General features: G+C 38.9%; 2 protein-coding genes across 2 annotated transcripts; one reads left to right on the top strand and one right to left on the bottom strand.

Moving 5' to 3' along the window:
* Window positions 1-946: 946 nt before the first annotated feature.
* rab12 (RAB12, member RAS oncogene family) lies at window positions 947-10,724 on the bottom strand. The gene is made up of 6 exons (XM_040015924.1): window positions 10,314-10,724; window positions 9,172-9,232; window positions 5,656-5,794; window positions 5,161-5,250; window positions 4,541-4,645; window positions 947-3,124 (listed from the first exon to the last, which is right to left on the bottom strand). The coding sequence occupies exons 1-6, from the start codon at window positions 10,540-10,542 to the stop codon at window positions 3,017-3,019; spliced, it is 732 nt and encodes a 243-aa protein (XP_039871858.1). The 5' UTR covers window positions 10,543-10,724; the 3' UTR covers window positions 947-3,016.
* A 2,742-nt stretch (window positions 10,725-13,466) lies between these two features.
* napgb (N-ethylmaleimide-sensitive factor attachment protein, gamma b) lies at window positions 13,467-20,429 on the top strand. Its single transcript, XM_040015902.1, has 12 exons — window positions 13,467-13,613; window positions 13,799-13,866; window positions 13,974-14,058; window positions 14,982-14,999; window positions 15,086-15,116; window positions 15,222-15,331; window positions 16,453-16,519; window positions 16,605-16,675; window positions 16,886-16,964; window positions 17,282-17,361; window positions 17,599-17,728; window positions 19,332-20,429. Exons 1-12 carry the CDS (start codon window positions 13,558-13,560, stop codon window positions 19,473-19,475), a joined length of 939 nt encoding a protein of 312 aa, XP_039871836.1. The 5' UTR covers window positions 13,467-13,557; the 3' UTR covers window positions 19,476-20,429.
* Window positions 20,430-20,534: the final 105 nt, after the last annotated feature.

Here is a 20,534-nt window from a genome sequence, read left to right as displayed (position 1 = left end):
GAACAGAGACAGTCAAATAAATCAAGACCATAATCTGGTAATAAATATAGACATCTTTAATTGTATTTCATTAGTTCAAGAATGCCACAAGTTATAAATACCATAAATCTGCTTTAAACATGCCAAAACCTCTCAAAAACAGGTTTAATACAAAGTACAGTCTTCCATCTTAAAAGATACATATTTCAAACAAAAGCACTTTTTTAATGTATATTTTAAACACTGAGTAGTAAAGTAAGGCTTGGGCTATTAAAACAGAGACCACAGGGTTAGTGCGAAATGCAAAAAGTCAAAGGAAGAGGGACAAATCAAATGTTTCCTTCCATAAAACTCAAGAAATCCTCAGCTAACATTTCAAAACACAACCTTTAAAACCCCAAATTTTCTGATAATTTGTATTCAAAGGTTGTTTTGCTGGCTGATGGTCTTATTGCGAGATGTGCTTGGATGACGGAGACGGTGTCATTAGCAAAGGCATCGCATTTTCAACATCTCCGTTTTGGGATGAACGTTTTCATTTGTTAGAATACATAATGTGCCATTTTATTACCACAAAAGCTCGACTTTAACATAAAAATTCAATCTAAAAACAACAACAACAAAGCAAGAAAATATTAACTAAAGTCATTCCTTTTGAATCGGTTCATTTGAGCAGTTTTCCTCACCCTCAGACTCGAGCTTTTACTGCAACATCTAATGAAACACAAACACAGCGCTACACTTGAAGTCATATAGGAAACAAAGACGGAAGAATTAAAGTGGACCTATTATGCTTCTCCACATCTCAACCAGTCACATTGTGGTGATGCTTGCTCAGAAATTGAACTGACTCAAAATTTTAAATCAGTGTATGTGCAATGAGTCAAGTTTAGGCTTCAGACTGCTCTGAATATTCACTTTCAGACCGTTAAAAAAACAAAAAAAACAAAACATCACGGTTTTATTGCTGAGATTTGAATGTGACCGGACCAATGAAGTGCAATATCTTGTTTTTGAGATATTACACAGAAACTTCACCCATCTGCCATTCAAGTGTTGTGAATGTGATGGGCAACCAATCAGAATATTTTTGGATTAAAGCAGGGGTGTCAAACATGAAGCCTGAGGCCCAGAATTGGCCAGGCAAAGACTTCCATCCAGCCCAATGGACGGCTTTGGAACATCTTAAGGTTCCTATAAAGGTTTGTATGATTTGAATGAATAAAATATGTTTATTCTGTAATTTTACATATTTATTTATTTATGCTGACAGATTTCATTCACTTACTGCAAAATGTCTTCATCGTGTAGAAACTCTGTGATGTACTGTTGACACTTGTTTTTCTTAGATTAAATGGGATTAAAGGTGTAGTTAAACATCTTCACACTGATTGAGAGGGGAGTTTTGCTGGTCAGGCACACTTCAAACCAATTTGGGCAGTATGTGGCCCACCATGTAAAATTAGTTTGACATCCCGGGCTCAAAGTGAGGGGTATGGGAGCTTAAACGACTTGTTTCAGACGATGGATTAACCGAGGGTCTTCACTGAAACCCAGAATAAGTGAATCATGCAAAGCTACTCTAGTAGAATCCAAGAATACAAACATGAAAGCATAATAGGTCCCCTTTAAAGGATTTAATCATACACAGGAAGGCTTAGATTATATGCACTGCCTAGTATTTCTGAAAATGTGAACGTAACAGATAATCCACACACTGGTCCGTAACAAACTGCCAAATAAAAATTTTTTTTTTAAAGAACTCAAAGCCAATCAAGCCACTAGCACAACAGATAGGAACCGACCAAAGATTCCTGAGTCATTCAAATACTAATCAAACCTTCCTGCATTTTTCCCTCCAAAAGGGAAACACATATTTTTGTCTCTAACCTGTATCTGAATTCAAAGGAAAAGACAAAGCACAAATATTAGTAACAAAAACACAACAAAGGCTGACCCACATATGCCAGTGTACTATCTGCTCTGATATACCCGCCACAAACACAGGGAGAATTCCCTTGTACAAAGACAAATCCCTCAAAGACTACACTACCCATCTCTCCTTGCAGCCCGATCGGGTGTGGAAGCGTTCCGAGCGGCAGTGCCGAGGCCAGATCCATCTTTATTAGTGCTAAACTACAAGTCGTGTACTTTTCTTTTCTGCATGTCAGCTTAACTAGCGAAGATGGATTGTAGTGCAAAACATTACAATTTATACACATTTGAAACAAGCAGCCATTTTAATACTATTAAGGCAAAGCAATATAAACTGATATGATATCACCACCACACAACCCCTGCTGCTGGCCACAACCACCTGCACCATGTCCAGTCATTACAGAAACACACTATATTTACACCGTGTGCTTTTGTTTACCTTGAGCCCCTTTGAAATCATACATATTAACGAGCACACAAAAAGTACACTAAAACTATGTACCTGCAGCCTCAAGAGTTTAAACTAAGCAGGGAAGCCGTGAGATGTTGTCATCCCTTTTCTGTGAGCTAGTAAATGCAGAGATAACAGACCCAACTCAGACAATGTTAAACTTGGCGTGATGATAAAGGACTACCGGAAGCAAACAAGTTGTAAGGCCCTCAGTAATCGCCCTCCTCAAAAACAAAGCAAAAAAAAAAAAAAAAAGTGCAACTGCTACTAGAGGACTCTCTACCTGGAAGGCACCTGCGGGGCACAACTAGCCTAACTGTCTGAGCAATGAGGTAGTCTGGGTCAAGTGTTGACAAAAAGGTGGAAGGAAGTGGGTGATTCAGGCCTAAGTGTTAGTGTGAAGCAGGTCATAGTGTACAGTTACAAAACAGGAGAATAATCAAAGGAAGATAACACTGCTTGTTTAAAGAGTCCATGCATTTCAGCAGTCACTGATTCCAAAGTGCTGCTGTGTGCTGCCCCCCAGTGGCCAGATTGGTACTCTGCATGTGTGAGCTGTGTGTGTGTGTATGTTTGTGTGTGTATGTGTGTGTGTGTGTGTATGTTTGTGTGTGCGCGCATAGGTAGGGTGGGGGACCACTCCGACTCTCAGCAACAGCGCATGCGAGGAGGGGGCAACTCCGGTGGCACTTCCGGTTCAGGCTGCAGAGACAGGACACTGTTGGAAAGCTCCTTGTTGGGAACTTCCAGAGGCATCTGTTGGATCACAGACAAAATGACATCAGCAGCCGCCAAACAGAGTGTGACAAGCAACACCATCGACAGATAGATTAAAACAAACAAACAAAAGACTAAAGTAATAAAACAATACGATGGAAAAGAATCAGATTCCTTTGACAATTTTCCTGTGAGTGTATTAGGCAAGTTTTTAAATAGCTCTTCCATCATCTAAGTAAGCGAAACAAGGCAAAAAGCAAACACATGACAAGACAAATGTCAATTCAAATTTAATAGGCCACTAAATGAATGGTGCGTTTACACAAGTCATTCCCACTCATGTCCTGCAGCACCGAGCTTTAATGGACACTGAACAGCTGCAAACACAGACAAGTGATCACTCATGTTACAGTTCTCTGAAGTAGAGGTAATATGCAAATGCATATTTGGTGCTTTGTAGCATCTCTGCAGCAGAGTATATGTAGTGTGTTACAAAAAAAACCAAACAAAAAAAAAACTGGCAGACATGCAGATGTGTGCAGAGCCTGGATCTGATTTTGTAATTTGGACCCGAGTGGACTCCCACATATGTACATAAGTGGAAAATATCACACCCGCATAAAAATGAGAACACATATATCAAGCGCAGTCAGTCTTCAACGTTCCCGTATCCCAATACAAAGTCTACATGATGCCCAGTTGAATCAATAATGAGAACAGCACAGATAATAAACCGGTGGTTTGGAGTGGACGTCACATGTAATGACTCCTGCACTTTCTACCCAGGCAGCATCCTCTCCTGAACCTCAAAGAATACTTCCAGCAGAGAGATCACATTTGAAGCAAATCATCTCCTGCTGTGTGCTACGATTGAAAAAGGGCACCTTTGCAAACATTAAGACATGAAGGCATGATTTTATGGACACTATCTGGAGTTCATGTGTGAAAACAGTCGGTTTGGTTCAGATCAAACAAATTTCGGACGCGTTCCATGCACTTTGGTTCCAAGCACACTCCGGCGTAGCCTTTTTGGTGTATTAATGCACAACTGAGAAACCAGATATAATATTAGTATGAATGGAAGAGCTGAAAAACGATAAAATCAATGTGATGATGTCAACTGTCAAGATAGTGAGTTAATCACTTAGAATCAAAACCATCAAAATATATGTATCATTTTTACACTACTTGACTCAGCTGATAAATTACTTCTATATGATAGAAAAGAAATAAGTATTTATTGCTATCAGTCACTAGAATCTGAGCCCCTCTACATGAGTTTGGTTGCGCTATACGATGACATCACCAAAAATGTATAGTAAATGTTTTATGTGTTGATCTACATGACTTCACGTTTACACGTCTACTTTCATTCATAAAAACTCAAAGTGAACCAAAATGAACCAAACAATGGATACATTGTGTAAAATGTATTTCAGGCGCACTTAACCTCACCTTGCTAAGAATGTCGTCCACAAGCTTCAGGAAGATTTCGTCCACATTAAAATTATCCTTCGCACTAGCTTCGCAGAAGCGCATTCCACTTATTCGAGAGGCAAACTATAAAACAAGTGAAACAAAACGAGCTCGGGGTTAGAGTCGGCATGGAAACCCAAACTCAATCCTCAGGAGCACAAATTAAACTGAAGAAAGCTCCAAACACTCTTCAAGTGCACAGTTGATTCACTGGCATATTATTAACTCAGTTTTTAGTATGAAGTACATACCTGTCAAACTATTTGCATTACTGATTTTTTGTTTGGTTTTTTTGCTGTCAAATAATCTACTGTTTGGCCTGTTTTATCTAATCTTAGATGTTTAGATTATTCAGATTTGTAAAATACTGGTGGCTGCCAGTACAACCCCTCAGCGTCCTGGTAGTTCCACCAATGGTATCAATTTCAAAATATTATGTCATCTTTTTCTCAAGTTATTGGACTCACAAATTTGTGTGTCCAGCCTGCCTGCCCGGCTGGACAATGGCAGCAACCCCATTAACCTTTTGCGGCTGACGGGTAAAACCTGAAGGTGCGGTGCAGTAATAAGACGGTGAAGGACTTTGCTGTTGAACCCACCCTCTCTCCTTGTTGCCTGGAGATGATGCGATCAGTCTCACAGTCCAGCTTGTTCCCGACCAGCAGAAGCTCTGCTTCCTCTGAGGCGTACTGATGGAAAACAGACCAGAGCAGACACAAGTCAGGAAATCACCGGCCTACCGTCTCACAAAAGTCAAATCAGATTACTGCAGTTAAATCTTCATCATATCATATCACAGACGGGAAAATCTACAGTAAAAAGACACATATTCCCACACATGGATTTTCAAATACTTATAGTATTATTCAGCACAAATCATTTGAACTGAGGGGCAACACCAAGGCCTAGTTTTTGATCAGTCCCAGTTGGAATTGGTCCCCTTTATAGAAAAAGGCAGAACTGTAGGATAAATATCATGGAATAAATAGATAAACTAAATTCATGTTTCATTTTATAAGAGAAAAGGGAGGAGTTGTAATAAAAAGAAACAAAAACATAATACACACTCCCTGACACGCTGGACTTTAGTTTACCTTGTCAATCATTTTCATCCACTTGGGAAGGTCCTCAAAGGTCTCCTGTTTTGTGATATCATACACAAGCACAATTCCCTTGGCTCCTCTGTAGTATGCTGATGTGATGCTGTTGAACCTCTCCTGGCCTGCGGTGTCCCTGAAAGAGATCACACATTATAAAAACTCAATCATGTGAGAACAGATTAACCCATAGTTTTTTGATTGTGTTTTCCATTAATTAAATTTGATTAATAGGTAACTGGTTTTTAAAGACAATACATGAAAGTGTATGAACATGTAATTTCTGTGGTAATTTAGCAGAAATGTTACATCATAAATTAGTGTAAGAATTTGTCATTTATTGAGATAGTAGACATGCTATTGGTTTTAAAACACTGAATCACTGTCTAAAGCTTCACATCGTCATCTATTAAACTAAACAGAAAAACACACCACTGAAGAGTTTTGTTCCAAAATGTCACTTTTAGACTTTGAAAGAAGACGAGATAAAGTCGATATTAGCAATATAACTGTAGCAATATTAGCTATTACGGGTTATTAAATACGCATGCACTTTATAATGTTGCATTTTCGGAAGGCAACTCTTCAGTTTCATATTTAATTTGAAATATGACCACACTCGGCTGATCATCCGAGTCTGGACTGGCAGCATGACAAGCAGTTTGAGCCACACTCACAGTGCAGTGTTACTGTACCTCCAGCCAGATAGTCTCTCCCTTTCCCCCTGTGAGTCACAGTCAGGCTTATGAGCAGAAGAGCAGACAGAGACAGCAGCACAATGGCAGGGTTAGGTAAGGTTGGGCGCGGCAGTGTTGGAGCTTGATGTGAGCAGTGCAACATGAGAAACATACACACAGTGATATTCCTCGTCTGACAGGTGGAGGACAGGCAGAGGTGTGAAGGGAGGATGTGCTGCGGTGATGGTGGATGGGAGCAAGACAGATATGTATGGAAATAAGAGATAGCGCTCCCACATTTTAACCAAGCATCGTCACACACTTGCATGTAATAAGTCTGTAGCTGAAGCAGCTCTTCAGTTGTTGGACACCAAATGTTTTTAAAATGAAATCAGAGCCTAACTGAGATCACAAGACGGCAACAGGATAACAGTATCAAATAACATCTTGTCACTAATTGACTGAGATATGAGACAATATGAGACTGATTTAAGATTTCACTGCATACATCTGTGATTTCTGCAAAGAGCACATTACATTTAGCCATTTAGTGCGAGTATTAAGCTGCAACAGCACAGTATGTAATGTTTGTAAAGTCACTGTATGGTTAACGCTAATTACTCAATGACACTAAACACAGTCTAATGTGTACCATTAACTGACTGATAATGCTATTACTAATTATTTTATTAACAAACAGGGATGTAACAAACCTCCAAATCTATAGTTTTGGTTCATGCAAACAACAAAAAGCTGGAATAACCACCAACCTCAGAACTCCACCACGAAGCAGGATTTGGTGCTTAAGTGACTTCAGGCTTAACCCTGGGTTTCCAGTTTTACATCGCCATGGTAACTAATACATGTACGCACACGTAACCTGCGCCATAGTAGATCACGTCCAAGACAAAAGGTCAGCATAAGACCTAGCGACCAAGCAATTGTCTGGAAAAGCCCTTGCACCTCAGTGTGCAGATACTAAGAGGATCTACAGTTTTTATTCAGAACACACAGATCCTTACAGACACTTTTAGTCCTCGCTCGTTTGCTTGCTTCCATTTACCTTTCTTATAAGCCTGAAGCCTAATATTAACTTTACATGCAATTTGCATTTTCCCCTAATATAACTTGGTCTTCTGTTTGTTTTTTTTAAATACATTGGAATATAGTATTACTGTCATTCTCTGGGTTGGCCATGTGAAGCCAAATTAGTTTTTTCCTTGTGAATACAGTCAGTTTGACTGGAAAACCCAGAGCTGACTTGTCAAGTTGATAACAACCCTGGTGGATTGCCTGTGTTAGGGTACGATACAATTTTGCAGGCATTTGCATTACGTGAGGAAAATAAAGTCTTCTGCTACAGTAAGCCCAACTATTAGAAAAATCTAATGAAGTGTAGTCTGCATTACATTTCTTATATTTATTAGTACCAGGATCTGTGGATATAACTATTTCAATCTGGGCATGTCACCAAGGACCTTCATCAGAAAATATTTTGAACACATTAGGTCATGCTGTCCTTACTAACCACAAAGAGCTGCTGGTGGACTGGCCAAGGTGAGACTTCACTGACGTCACTCTCAACCACTGATAATAAAGTACACTCATTGCAACCCACTGATGGGGTCTGGATAGAATCACTACTATGCTAAGAATAGCATTTGCTCTGTTTTGGTTTTACCATTTTAACCACACAACTATTATAACATTTTAATTAGGAGGAGGTCGGGGTACTAAGGTTCTAAGCATTTTTTCACCCCCCATGTGTTTATAGGCCACTAGTGCATGTCATTAACTATTGTGCATGGTCTTTCTTTGCTTTCCTTTTTTTTGCCTTCTTTTACCCTTTACCCCTAGATTGGTGATAGTAGATGACTCTGAGCTCCTGTTAAAAGGGAGGTTTTTCCCTCCCACCATCAACAAGTGCTTGGTTAATAGGGGATCATTTAAAAGATAGTCTCACTACCTTACTATATAACATTGAAACAACTGTGGTTCTTAGTTGGTGCTACATAAATAAAACTGAAATAAATTGAGAAAAGAAGATTGTCGGTACTGGAAAATACTTTATTTGTTTCTGTTGATGGATTTCCAACCTGTCCAACCAGTGTACCCCGCCTCTCACCCTATGATAGCTGGTATAGGCTCTAACCCTCTAAACAGGATAAGTTAAAACAGGGATGCATGGCTGGTTGTTTTGTGGGGGAGAGTGCAGGAACAGATCGTGCAGGAGCTTTGACAAATGACACCCACTCAGTGTAACTTCACAAGACAATTTCCTGCTTTATTCTCACATGGTCTCTCAGTTCTCCTAGGTCAGATCTGACAGATTCAGACACGAATCCACAGAGTCTTGACTACATAATTTCACAGCTCATAGGTACAACCTTTAGGAAAGTAGAACCATTTATGTTTTTAGACAGCCGAGGTAGGTCAAATGCATTCACACAAATCTAGTAGTAACAGCTTAGTTGTTAGGCGAAAAGAGCACACCAGCACCTGCAGATACTCAAGATATCAGTAAAGAAATAGTGACGAGATATTCCTAGTAACAACAGCAGTACCTGATATAAACAAGCAATCTGAAACCTCAGACAACATGGTGAGCAATGATGATGTGGTTTGCATGATGATGTTTACTAGTGAGATTCCCACAGGAGACACTGTGAATCTGTACAAAAACATGTTGACATGGAGAAACATGCAAGAAACACAGCTGGAATACACCCAGTAAGCCAAACAGCAGCTTTTGTTAGTGAAGCCTGCATGCTGATAGGACGGACAGAGAGACAGAGGACATGCAACAGGCAGGAAAGTAAAGGAACTCCTCACTTACCATATCTGTAGTCTAATCTTCTTCCCTCTCAGCTCAACAGTCTTGATTTTGAAGTCAACTCCTATGAGGGAACCAAAACATGTGAACAAAGGCACAAAGGCACAAGTTCAAGACTTTGCCCATAAGTTCTAGTGTTAGTAGATTTAATAGATGTGGAGCACTCACTGAGCCATCCACAAAACAATACAAGCCACATTGCATCACCCAGCTCGTCTGAGGCAACTTTTTCAGACAGGCTGGGAGACTGTAAAACTATTCCCTCTGTGGTACCTAATCAAAGAAGCATGTTATTAGTGACACATCTCACACAACTTATGAGCTGTGTCAGGGAGTGACAGGGCACAAAATGGAGCTCTGCTATAGCAGCTGCTTCTTTTAGACTATTTTGGGACTGGACACTATGGCTGGCTGCCGGACTGGTCATAGGACTGTTTACCCAGCTGTATGTATAAACAGATCTCATGTGTATTTTTAATCTGCAAACATGACTGGCAATTTGTCACAAGGCAATCTCGTGTTTAGTAAGTAAACATACCAGGGGTCAAATAATGAAATAATTCAAGAATGTGTTTTTATGTAGAAATATGCAACATGTTAGTTCTCTGTGTAGAGATATATCAGTAAAATCAAGGTGGTATTGGATAAGACTACTTCCTGGTTAACATAACCAAAACAGGGTTACTAGAAGTAAACAGTAATTCAGACCCATAATACCTATAATATAATATTCTTCAAATATTATCAGAACAGTAATAAAGTACAATTATTCATTTGTATTTAATTAATAAAAACGCTGTCCTTTAGCAGAAGTCTAAAATCTCTACATGCAAACGTTAAAAAAAAAGCTTAAGGAAGCCTAGTTCGTGTGATTGAAGTCAAAGGAAATGCTATTGTTACTTCAGTCACCATAGTCAACTGGCTAAGATACTGTTATCAACATACCTAGCGAGCTACAGCTAGCATTGGAAATAAAGTTTAGTCGCTATGCAAGTGAACTTGGAGGATTTATGGTCACTGGGCGCACCCCACAGTAGTTTACGCATTTCTCCTCGAGTATTTAGCCAGAGCCCTTCTACATGTTGTAGCTGATTAAATGAAAAGTAGTCGAAAAAACTAAATCTTTTAATGCCTTCTGTCCTCACCTACGGTTGACTTGCAAGCTTCGCAGAAAGTGTCGTCGGTAAATCTTTCCATGAGACTTGTTTTACCAACACCACGAGAGCCAATAATGATAATCTGAAGTTTGAAATCAGCGGGTCTGGGAGGCATCTTCCTGCGGCGTGACTGAGCCCCCAGAGCGGGGGACGAGTTCGCGGAGCCCCCGCCGCCACCGCCGGCGGCCCTCCGTGGAATATCATACCTCGGATCCATCAGTAATCCCACATTTGTGACTATAAGACGAACAGACAAATAACCCTAACCGGTTACAGAAACAACACAAGCCGATATCTCCAACTTTCTTTTGTCTCTGATGAAGTTTGCGAAAGTTTGTCAGTCGCCGACAGTTGTTGTTGTTCAGCCATTAGAGACCGGGGCCATCGTGATGTCATTTCCGCTTCCGGTGGCTATGATTTCTATTTTTATAAATTTTATAAAATTATAAACAGAGACCGCTTAATCACTTGTAATCAGACTGTATTACTTTTACATGTTATTTTGATTTATTAAACGTTTTCATTAAAAATGCACCAAATATTAGGCCTGCATGTAGAGAGACATCCTCTTATAAGAGGATGTCAGTTATATCAATTATAAGATTTCAGTGCATAATCTGGTCCTTATTAGGTCTTACAATTGGGTAAATACAGCCTCAGAAGAATTACAAAACATGACATATTATACCATGTAATTATTTATTTAACAAAAATTAAGTCAAAATGTAGAGGTTACATGGTAAAAATAAGTACACCCTCCCTTCTCCCAAAAGAATTAAGAGGGTAAGTAGAGGTCAGATCCTGATAATTGAATGCCCTTGATTATTTAATCACCAGCAACTTTGAGGATTTCTATAAAAGCAGACATTTTGGCAGTTTGCTAGTCTGGAGCATTCGGGTGTGTGTTAACACAATGCCAAGAAGGAAATACATCAACACTGATCTTACAGAAACAATTGTTGCTTCCCATCAGTCTTGAAAAGGTTCTAAGTCCATATGAATTTCACTGAATTCCATCATTCTACACTGAGAAAGATTATTAACAAGTGGAAAACATTGATATCAGTTGTCAGTTTGTATCCAGAGTGGATGTCTAAGCAAATTAAGCACAGGCTCAGGGACTCTCAGGGGGAAAAAAAACAAGAACTACAAATTCCACAGACCTCAGTAAGCATGTTAAATGTTAAAAGTTCATGACAGTACAATTAGAAACAGAGTGAACCAGTATGGCTTGTTTGAAAAGTTTGCCAGGAAAAAGCATCTTTTCTCTAGAAGGAAGACAGCACGGCATTGGTTTGGAAAACTGGCTCAGAATAAACCACCAGACTTCTTGTGGCATGTCTGGCAGAACCAAACACAGCATATCAGCACAAACACCTCACACCAAATGTTAGCACGGCTGCAGATTGGGCTTGTTTCATAACCACAGGATCTGGACTCCTTGCAGTCATTGAGTTGATCATGAACTCTGTATACCAAAGTTTTCTGAAGTCAATTGTGAAGCCATCTGTCTGACTGAAATTGGTCATACAACTGGAGAGTGAGCCCAACATATAACACAATGGCTGACAAAAGAAAATAATAAAGGTGTTGCAATGTCACAGTCAAAGTCTGGAATTCAATCTGATCACAGTTTTCCAATGAGACCTTAAGAGAGCTGTGAATAAAATGATGCCCCGCAAACCTTTATTATTGCTTCAAACTATCCCTATAAAAGGTGCTACTGAATCATGGGGTGCATTCAGTTTTTCACACACAGTTTCTACATTTACTTAAATAATGGCACAATGTAATACACCATGTTTTGTTGTTCAATTCAAGCTGTATTAATTTAAATTTAAGACCTACGAATGACTAATTCCTTTTTTGCAATATCCTGAGATGTAAAACCTTAGAAAAGGGGGCGGATATACTTTCTTTTCACCATGAAAAAAAAAACGTTTTCTTTTTGTATCACAACTGAGATTCTTGATCCCTTTTAAAGCCCCTTTAGGTAAATTTGTGATATGTACAAGTTTTATTTGACCTGAGGTTGCAGTCCAACAAACAGGACTGTGAATATCCAACGTAAGTGTGGAGAATCAATGCAAGATGTTCTGTTTTCTCAGAGTGATATAAAACTCTCAGGAATTCTGTTCAAGTATATTTCATTTAATGTTTGGCAAGGAAAAAAATGTAAAGACCACAAGGGAAAGTGCAGTTTGACAAAGAGAACAAAAGAGCACTGTCCTATAAAGTTTGACGTAGTTCTCATAAGCATGGCAAACTGACTATCTGGTGCTTTGCCAATGGTATTAACATGTATGGGTTCCATACATTCACTCCGCACACATCTGGAAAATGTTAAAGAGGCCCACTATGTCAAGTTGCTATAGCCTCCTGCGCCTTCACTTGTCCTCAGCTACGAAAAAATAACAAAAAAAAAAGTACAGAACCAGTATGTGATTGGAAATTTCTGAATGAAAACAAGAGACTTAAATAAATACACTGCGAACTGAAGATAATCAATGGGCCAATGCCCTGACTTAACAGTGCCTATTCGCTCCCTGATGGAAAGTTAAAGAATTATCTGTGGATGGTTCTTTTGTTGTGCCTGCAACCTTACCAAACACTGGTAGTGTCATGGTATTCTGTTAGACCTGTTAGTCATGAAGGGTTAAGTTAAGGCCCTTTTAATCCTGCATTAATTTAGCACTCTATTTTTCTTTATATTTACAAAACATATTATCAGCAAACTTTAGACTAAAGCTTTGTAAAACTCCTGGAATTTGAAACCACACTGCAGACTCCCACGTCACCAGACTTTCTTGTGATTGCTTCCAAATTCATAATCCAGACTTTGAGCAAAGGATATTGTTGTTTTAAACTGAGCTTATACTTATAAATGACTTGGTTTTAAAGCGAGGGCGTGAAAATTACATTTAAAAATCCACTGTGGTGGTGAACAGAGGGGATATTGCCCCCCAAAAATGTGCTATTGTGGATCTGATTGTATAGTTTTTCATTTAAAAAACAAAAAGCAAATTTTCTAGCTGCATTACAGTACTAGAGCCAGATTTTTCGCATTCCCTGTTGTTGCTGTTTTTTGGTCCAATGCGGCATCCGTAACCTGCGACAGCTAGTGACGTTGCGGCCGAGGAGGAGTTCCTGGTAATCCAAACATCGACGAAGCGACATCCATAGTCGTTTATCAATAACATATTCCTCATAACCGAGTTGATCGATCAACATAATGGCTGCTCAGAAGATAAACGAAGCGCACGAGCACATAGCTAAAGCGGAGAAATGGTGAGCCAGGACAAAAACGATTATTTCCTGCTCTGTAGTTTTACTACTCACGTTAGCTAGCTGTAAGGCCACTGTGTATTTTCTGTTGAAAGGTTATGCGACATAAAGTGACTTCATGGTTATTTATCCATCGAATTATAATTGTATTATTTGTTAATTATTTGTTCCTCGTGGTGTGTTTACAGCTTAAAAACGAGTCTGACAAAGTGGAAGCCTGACTTTGACAGTGCTGCATCAGAATACGCCAAAGCAGGTAAAACAAGAAACGACACTATTGCTTAAAACTGGAGTGTTTTTTCTTATTATTATATTACAAATATATAATTTCACAGTGAGCTAACCTCTGTGTTTTGTTTCTAGCTGTGTGCTTCAAGAATGCCAAGCAGTATGAACAAGCAAAGGATGCTTATCTGAAGGAAGCTGAGTACCACACAGAAAACAAAACGTATCCTTTCCTGATCAAAGGAAAGGCACAAGTCTGCATATATTCTGTGCAATCGCTAGCCACTTTGTTAGCGGCTCTTTAAAGCAAACCTCTAATTAGCCAATCAGACAACAGAAACACAAAGCGTGCAGGCAGTGTAGGGTGTAACCGTTTTTAACCCTGCACCCTGGGTCCTGTTATAGCTGGGTTCAGGGTGCCTGCTTATCGCAGATTTAACAGCGTACCATAGTTATTCTCACTAGGGGTGTAACAACTCTAAAACCAAGACCAGCAAAACTCTGGCAAAAATATACACAATATATTATAATTCTGTCATTCCATACTGTGAGACCCACGTGGAGATATTGCGTAGAAATATTGAAATGTCATCAGTTTATAATGAAATAATTAAGTGACAAGATTTGTGGCAAACTGATTATTTTCCCATATGTATTTTGTTATTCAACCTCTCAAGGAAAACTAAGATTTGAGCTAAAACCCTGCCGTCAAACCCTGGTAAAACAAATCTGGCTTCGAAGAATTGTTACACCCCTGATTCTGATGGGTTTTCATTTCATGAGCACTTTATACGTTGGCATGGATTCATTTTGCCTTGTGTCAAAAATCGAAGGAGGTCTTAATCCAACAGAGCACCTCTGGGACAAAGTTGAACAGTAGAATTGCATTTGTAAGGTGCTGCCCAGAAATTTGTAACAACTGTAATCCTGCTGTGTCTTCAAGGACCCAAACCTCTGAGGAAGATTTCTATCAACTTGTTGATTTTTGCTAAGAAGAGTTAAAGTCACTTTAGACTGTGGGAAGTTTGTATCAGGGGTTTAACATTTTATTAATGGAGAATGTAATCTGATTTATTTTAAGCCATATATTTGTTAGCATGACACAGTTTCACTCTTGTTTGGCTGTTTCCTTAGCTTGTCCTTCAGGCTTTTTCATGCTGCAAAGTAAGTATCATGCTTAATAACCTGTAATATTGAAGCAGCTGCAAACATTTAAACACCTGTTTGATTCAAACTCTTTTCTTCCTCAGGGCTATTGAACAGGCTGGTATGATGATGAAGGTGAGTGTAACCACTCTAAAACCACACAGTGAAGTCATAATAAAACAGATGGGGATAATGATTCAGTAGCACAATTGTAATTCTGCTGTGTTTGCACTGCATCAGGAACAAAAGAAAATGCCAGAGGCCATCCAGTACATAGAGAAAGCCTGCATGATGTACATGGAGAACGGGACACCGGACACTGCTGCCATGGCTCTGGACCGGGCTGGAAAGTAAAAATAATACCTTGATTTACTCTGCTGATCAGTGCTGACCGGTTAAGCATATTTTTTTCATTGGAATGGAGATATGAATGTATTTGATAAACACCTTTCAGAAGTCTGCCTGATAACTGATTAATGAGAAAGTTCATCTTATTTATATGCACCATACATTCACTGTCAAAGTACAAGTGTTTTAGCTATTGGATGAATAGGTTTGTTGGGTTCTTTAGTAATTAAAAAGATGCAATGAGAATATAATTAAGAACAGGATAATTGTAGCATTATATTTATGCCCACAGCTAACTAAAAGCTAAATTTTCACTGTGATAAAGTGCTGCAGAAATTTAAGGAAACTCTTAATTCTAATTCTGTAGTGCAGCCGTCCCCAGACTTAAGACAGAGCCTTACCATTTTAAAATATGAACGTTTTCTATGGATCTCCCAAACCTTTAAACACTCTTATCACATCACGCAAGGCTAACACAAGAATTTAAAGGGTTTTTTTGTGTGTGTTTTAAATTATTAATTTGAGCTTCTGCATTAGCAGCTTTATTTCTGGCACCATCTTCATGTTAGTTTTTTCTACTATTGATTTTTCAGGATCAAAATAGATCAGAAAATTAATCATCTAATTTTGAGATTTCACAACATTAAATTTATTCATTCTATATCTTTTTAAAAATGATTTCTAAATATCTAATGGCAGTTTTAAAGTAAATAATATAAAACCGATTACTTGTAAATCACTTCATGGCCCACCTGCAGCTCCTTTGCAACCCACCTGGGAGCTACGGCCCACATTTTGGGAATCGCTGGTATAGCTAATATGCAGAATTTTAATATTTGTTTATTTGATCCATTTTGTCACCTCACAGTGGAGCAGTGTTAGATAGGCTGAAGATCATTTTAACTATTAACATTATAAGCTGCCATCTGCTGGTTATGGCACAAGTCTGATCGCTTTATTGTGATGAGAATTAATGCTTGCATTGTTACTGCCATTATGCATATTTACATGCTGTTTATTATTCTTACGTTAACTTTTTATTCTCAGAAACTGACTTTCAATTCTAACAAAAAATACTCCGACTGAAAAAGAGTGTTTCCTAAAACACATTTTTCCTCCTCAGACTGATAGAGCCTATAAACCTGGAGAAAGCTGTGGACTTGTATCAGAAGGCAGCAGGTGTATTTGAGGTATGGATATCAACAAAGATTTAATAATTTAGCTTTTTGGGGGAGGGTTCAGTCAGCTGTTTTATCCTTTTTTTGTGTTTTGTAGAATGAGGATCGCCTACGTCAGGCAGTAGAACTGCTGGGAAAAGCCTCCAGACTTCTGGTCAGGTTAAAAAGGTAAAGGGAAATAATGGTGGATGGGATGTTAACACTCATCTTTGGTTTTACACATATATATTACCAAGGATCAGATATGGTAACCTTGAAGGCTGGGCTTGGTAAATGAATTTCCTTTTATTTCTCTTCTTGCCTGTTTGATATATTTCATGTCAGTGATGTGTTTGTAAACCTGCTCATCATCAGCCTTTTTCTGGCCTTTCTAACCAGGCTGGACGAAGCGGCAGTCGCCCTGCAGAAAGAGAAGAACATGTACAAAGAGATCGAGAACTTCCCGATGTGCTTCAAGGTGGCTCAGCTGTTTGTTTTTATATCATGTACATCTTTTTTGCACAGTTTATCAGCAGTGCAACAATCAGGCTTCCATTGTAGGCAATGTTGTGGTGTTTCTCTTAATCTGGTGTATCTTCTCTGCCTTTAAGTCAATCCCGTTTTTAAGACAACTTTCTTTTCATTGTCTGCTCCTCATAAAGCAGTGGTTTGAAGAGCAGGCGGGTGGGACAGCCGTGCTCATAGCCAGCACTGTGCACCTGAAACGATCATATAAGAGATTTCCTTTTTTAATTTTTTCATATCATTCAAATCATGTTTTTTTTTCTTCCTTAGAAAACAACTGCTCAAGTACTGGTTCATCTTCACAGAGGCGACTACGTAGCAGCTGATAAATGCGTCAGAGAAAGTTACAGGTAAGCCAATTCACCTACACTTCATTGCCATCTGTATTATGAAGTTAGAAGAGGCTAAAGTCTCCTCGAGCCAGCCTGGCAGGAAAATATTCCGCATCCTCATCAAAACATCAAAGAACAGAGAAAGAACCGGCTCGCTTCTTACTTTGTTTGACCCTTGATGTCACATTCATGGTGTAACGCTGCTGCCACTTACTTTAAAGATGGTTACATGATGTACTGCTTGATCTCCTCCAGCCTGCCTGGCTATAGTGGAAGTGAAGATTGTGTTGCCATGGAGACGTTACTTCAGGGCTATGATGAGCAGGATGAGGACCAGGTCTATCGTGTGTGTAACTCACCTCTGCTGAAGTACATGGACAATGATGTGAGTACTAAGGTTTCATTGTTGTGGTTTGTGATTATGGTAGACTTCTGGCCCCGTTGTGATAATGCAGCGACGTCTGACGTGTTAGCTAAGTTTCCAGAACACTAGGCTTATCATTCGTCCGTCCGTCCGCCTGTCTGTCTATTTTTTTTTTTTTTTTTTTTTTTTTTTTTTTTTTTTTTTGCTGAATACCAAAATAACGTCAAGATAATCCAAACAATAAAAATGAATTTTAGCCATTGTATTCATGATTGCAGGTTTTTCTCTGTTGCCTTAGATATATAATTAATAGCCTTTACAGAGTAAGGTGGAAAATAATGAATGTCCTCAGCTATCACTGTTCCACACAGTGTTTTAACCATCTGTAAAGCAATCCGAGGCTTAATACCTGTCTTAAGGCTGAAAATTCCCCCCACACCACACATGAGTTGGTGCCCTGGTTCCAGATGAGTTGGAGAAAGTTTCTTTGAGAACATCAAGATGGTGTCCAGTTTTTCTTATTTCAATTTAACATGTTTTTTTTGAAAAGATGACACAAAATGTCAAATTTTGACCTATGTGCTACTGTGACGGGTGCTTCCAATAATTCCTTCTACCAGATCCAGGGCTATTACTACTGTGTCTCATCTACTCTGTAGATACAGGGTTACCCCCAAATCTTTCTGAAAACCTGTGCCATGACTGGAAGTGCACCTCCCTTGAAATGTACTGTAACTACACACTGGATCAACGCAGACTGCAGCAGCTGTGATTGAACCACTCAGTTTGAATGATTCAAGCTACTTCAGCTGCCATAGTTTGAATCAGCAGGAAGAGAGAAACCCCGCCACCAGGTGGTGTTTTGGTGGTGAAATTGCAGAATAGGGGAGCCAAGCACCACACAAGTATAAATGCTCTCACCTCCTTGGAGGAGTTGATTATATTAATGCTTCATTTAACACACTTAATACTTTATCAGCTTTAATTAACAACTTCAAACCAACTTCTAGCTCACTGCTGTTACCTTTCGTCCAATACTTTTGGTTGCTCCTTCATACTCCAACAGCTACTCAGTGTTTCAAGATATATTTCCACTCATTCTGTAAGGCAGACATTTTAGCTGTCTTTGTAGTATGTTAGGCTTTAGTTTAGTTGTTTAAAGTATTCGGTTATTCACCTTTTTGATTGTTAGCTGTCTGTTTGAAATGTAGTCTGTTTCTACATTCTAACCATCCATCTCTTACTTTTAATGAACCTTTCTACTCAAATCTGAACAGGTCAGAAATATTTCTAATTAAACTTCTTGTCATGGTCCAGGTGGGATTGACATTATTATCTGTCTTAGGTGATGTTAAAATCACCTAAGATGAAAGATGAAAATAAATCCTGTGTGGACTTAATGTTATATACTGACAACTTCATTAGGACTGTGTTGATTTGTTGTGGATGGATTAGATTAACAGCTGTCATTAGATTTTGATTTAAACGATGCCATATTTCAACACTGCCAAAGGAGGAAATGTGTTTATGGGTTTTGTTATTCGTATTAAAATAGTTGATTAAAGCATAAATATTGAGGGGCTTTAAATCTGACGGCTAATGACACTCCCCCTCCCCCTCACAGTATGCCAAACTGGCTATTTCCCTGAGGGTACCTGGAGGAGGAGGAGGAAAGAAGAAGAAGGCTGCTGCTGCTCCACAGGGTGGTGCTAGTGGGGCACCAGCTCCAGAGGAAGAGGAGGATGACTATGAAGGCGGGCTGTGTTAGCCTTCAGCCTCCAGAGCACCGACTCTACCATCTGCTGCCACCAGTACACCCTCTCTGTATGAGTTAAACAACCTCTGAGCTCTGATATCCTGATGGGTGGCTTTCTGATCTTAAATGTGCAAAAAAAAAAAAAAGAATAAGAAAAAAATAAATTTTAAAACCCCAAACAGTTCAGTAGGTGTTGGCGTCAACCTGAGTTTGAACAGCCTTTTATTTTGTGTAATCTCGAGGTGGATCCTCAGCCTGTTGTATGTACATGTTCTATTATTTCTCGTCTCTTGTGAAGCTGTAAATTTTGCTGTTTATTGTTTGCGGGTAGAGTGTAAAATTACTATAGGTATATTCAAATCACACAAAGACTTGATCAGTGTATAGGTGTTTATTTGTACAGAGTTAATTTATTCAGTATTCATGACTATAGCCTGAAAATGTTACTGGAGCAATATGCAATCAGATTGTTATAATGCATGTTTGCAATAACAGAACGATTAAATAAAATAAAATCTATGATAAATCTGTCGATATTAAAGCTTAAGAATGGGTCACACTGTCATCTTCAGCATCAGCTCGCTCTACTTTTTTGTGAGTATTTTAAAAATAAGACATAATGCAGCTTGTAGCCAGCTGTAGACTGTTTTCCTGTCTACCTCCAGCTCTGTGTTACCTTATAATAAAATAGTCATGGCTGTGTCTTTATTTCTTAATTTCCTCTAAAAATTAAAAATAGTATACTAATAAAAAGGGGACCATTCAGTGAAGATTTCAGGGCCGTAAATGTGAAAAGCCCACAATAAGTACAATATCACCTAAATGCCAATAATATAAAACAATATCACCACTAAAGGGATTGTTTACATTTTTTTAATTTGTGCTGTTGCTGACTTATTGTATATTCCTCAAAGTCATATCTTCAAACTTTGCACATGCATCAATAAACATTTCCGTTGTGTGGCATTTTATGGTCTCTGTACATTTTCTTAAATGAGTTAGCAAACAGATTTTCCATATCAGCGAGTCTAACAGCGGCTGCAGATGTCTGCACCAAAATGGCTCACAGAC

The sequence above is a fragment of the Simochromis diagramma genome, unplaced genomic scaffold (assembly GCF_900408965.1).
Source record: "Simochromis diagramma unplaced genomic scaffold, fSimDia1.1 OVJJ01000205.1, whole genome shotgun sequence".
NCBI classification, from domain to species: domain Eukaryota; kingdom Metazoa; phylum Chordata; class Actinopteri; order Cichliformes; family Cichlidae; genus Simochromis; species Simochromis diagramma.
This window is presented reverse-complemented; position numbering and strand designations above follow the sequence as displayed.

What these genes read in the sequence shown, in the direction of transcription:
- rab12 (XM_040015924.1), bottom strand. Translation starts at nt 10,542, where the DNA reads ATGGATCCGAGGTATGATATTCCACGGAGGGCCGCCGGCGGTGGCGGC. An exon ending in AGCTTGCAAGTCAACCGTAG is followed by an intron (nt 9,233 to 10,313) that starts GTGAGGACAGAA and finishes GTTCCCTCATAG; the next exon opens with GAGTTGACTTCAAAATCAAG. An exon ending in GGATGAAAATGATTGACAAG is followed by an intron (nt 5,251 to 5,655) that starts GTAAACTAAAGT and finishes GTTTTCCATCAG; the next exon opens with TACGCCTCAGAGGAAGCAGA.
- napgb (XM_040015902.1), top strand. Translation starts at nt 13,558, where the DNA reads ATGGCTGCTCAGAAGATAAACGAAGCGCACGAGCACATAGCTAAAGCG. An exon ending in ATCAGAATACGCCAAAGCAG is followed by an intron (nt 13,867 to 13,973) that starts GTAAAACAAGAA and finishes TTTTGTTTCTAG; the next exon opens with CTGTGTGCTTCAAGAATGCC. An exon ending in TGCGTCAGAGAAAGTTACAG is followed by an intron (nt 17,362 to 17,598) that starts GTAAGCCAATTC and finishes GATCTCCTCCAG; the next exon opens with CCTGCCTGGCTATAGTGGAA.